This window comes from Blastocystis sp. subtype 4 (genome assembly GCF_000743755.1).
Source record: "Blastocystis sp. subtype 4 strain WR1 chromosome Unknown seqid_0892, whole genome shotgun sequence".
Classification (NCBI taxonomy): domain Eukaryota; class Bigyra; order Opalinata; family Blastocystidae; genus Blastocystis; species Blastocystis sp. subtype 4.
In genome coordinates, this window is record NW_014568655.1 from 1 (window position 1) to 1,241 (window position 1,241).

The 1,241-nt window shown below is 38.1% G+C and overlaps 1 protein-coding gene across 1 annotated transcript; it reads right to left on the bottom strand.

Annotated features, from left to right (window-relative positions):
- Nucleotides 1–276: 276 nt before the first annotated feature.
- Nucleotides 277–1,126, bottom strand: JH06_5673 (hypothetical protein; the record flags this gene model as incomplete). Its single annotated transcript, XM_014669214.1, has 5 exons — nucleotides 277–439; nucleotides 472–603; nucleotides 635–718; nucleotides 749–1,043; nucleotides 1,078–1,126. 5 exons carry the CDS (start codon nucleotides 1,124–1,126, stop codon nucleotides 277–279), a joined length of 723 nt encoding a protein of 240 aa, XP_014524700.1.
- Nucleotides 1,127–1,241: the final 115 nt, after the last annotated feature.

Here is a 1,241-nt window from a genome sequence, read left to right on the forward strand (position 1 = left end):
ACCTACAAAGTCACTTCTGTTCTTCATTTTCACCTCTTCCCATTCTAGCATATTCAACAATCTCAACAGGAGCAACAGTTGCTAAATCTAAACGAATCAAATAATCTATGCCTCTGTCTTTTATCCAGTTCATGAACTCAGTCACATTATCTCTTTCTTGCTTCACATTTTGTTGTAGAGATGCTTACCACACTGCAACAAGCAAAAGCAAGCAAATGAACAATGAAGCCATTCAATGAATGGAACAAACAAAACCAATTTGAATAGACCATCTCCTTAGTGAAGGGCAGCGGAGATAAATCCAGTAATCTTTTGAATATGATGACTCTTCACACTACAATTGCAAGCAAACACGGGACAAGGAGAATCACTCTCAAAAGCAAACGGTCGTCCCTCCTCTCCCAGCTTCATTTCAACATTTCCTTCTTTAAGAACTGTTCTATTCCTCAAAATGAAATGATCCTTTCATACAATTCCTTCTCGATGTCTTCGTATACAGTTTGATTATCAGCACATCCAAACAGATCTGATTTGTTGATAGCGAGAAGAAGTGGACAAGGATGAGTAACAAAGGAAGGATTCACAAAGAGGTCATACAATTCCCTATGACTCATTATCCAATATTACTATCAACTCTGCAATAGCCTTCACATCATAACTAGTTCCATCAACCATATAAACAATAGCAGCTGTATGCGATAAGAACTCGTTGATATCTCTAATAATGATGCAATTTAACGAATCCCACTGGCTTGATCCCAATTTTCCAGGGATATCAACAATCTTACCAATAACACGTTTTGCATCTTTGCCTTTCGTAAACCTTCCAACTCCAGCATTTGTAATTGATGCAATATTAACTTTGGTTGTAGCTGCTTGAGGAGGTACTTGTTGAGTAACCTCGATTGTACTGTCTTCATTCGCATATACCGAAATATTATAAAAGAGAGAAGTCTTTCCACTTCCGCACGGACCTAACAGTACGATGGAATCGCCATGAATCGTCAGATGCCTTCTGTCCCGTGTTTTACAGAACACACGAACTGCAAGTATCAATAACAAAGATAAAGAACATACGAGCAATCAATGCAACAACGAGTAAATAGAACCCCGTAAGAGCAGTCATAAGTGTGATACCAAACGCTTGTTGCTACAGATCAAATACCAGTTTATCGAAATACATCAGTCACATGGAAGAAAGACGCTACATTAAATTGAACGTAATAGAATCCTGTGAGTAA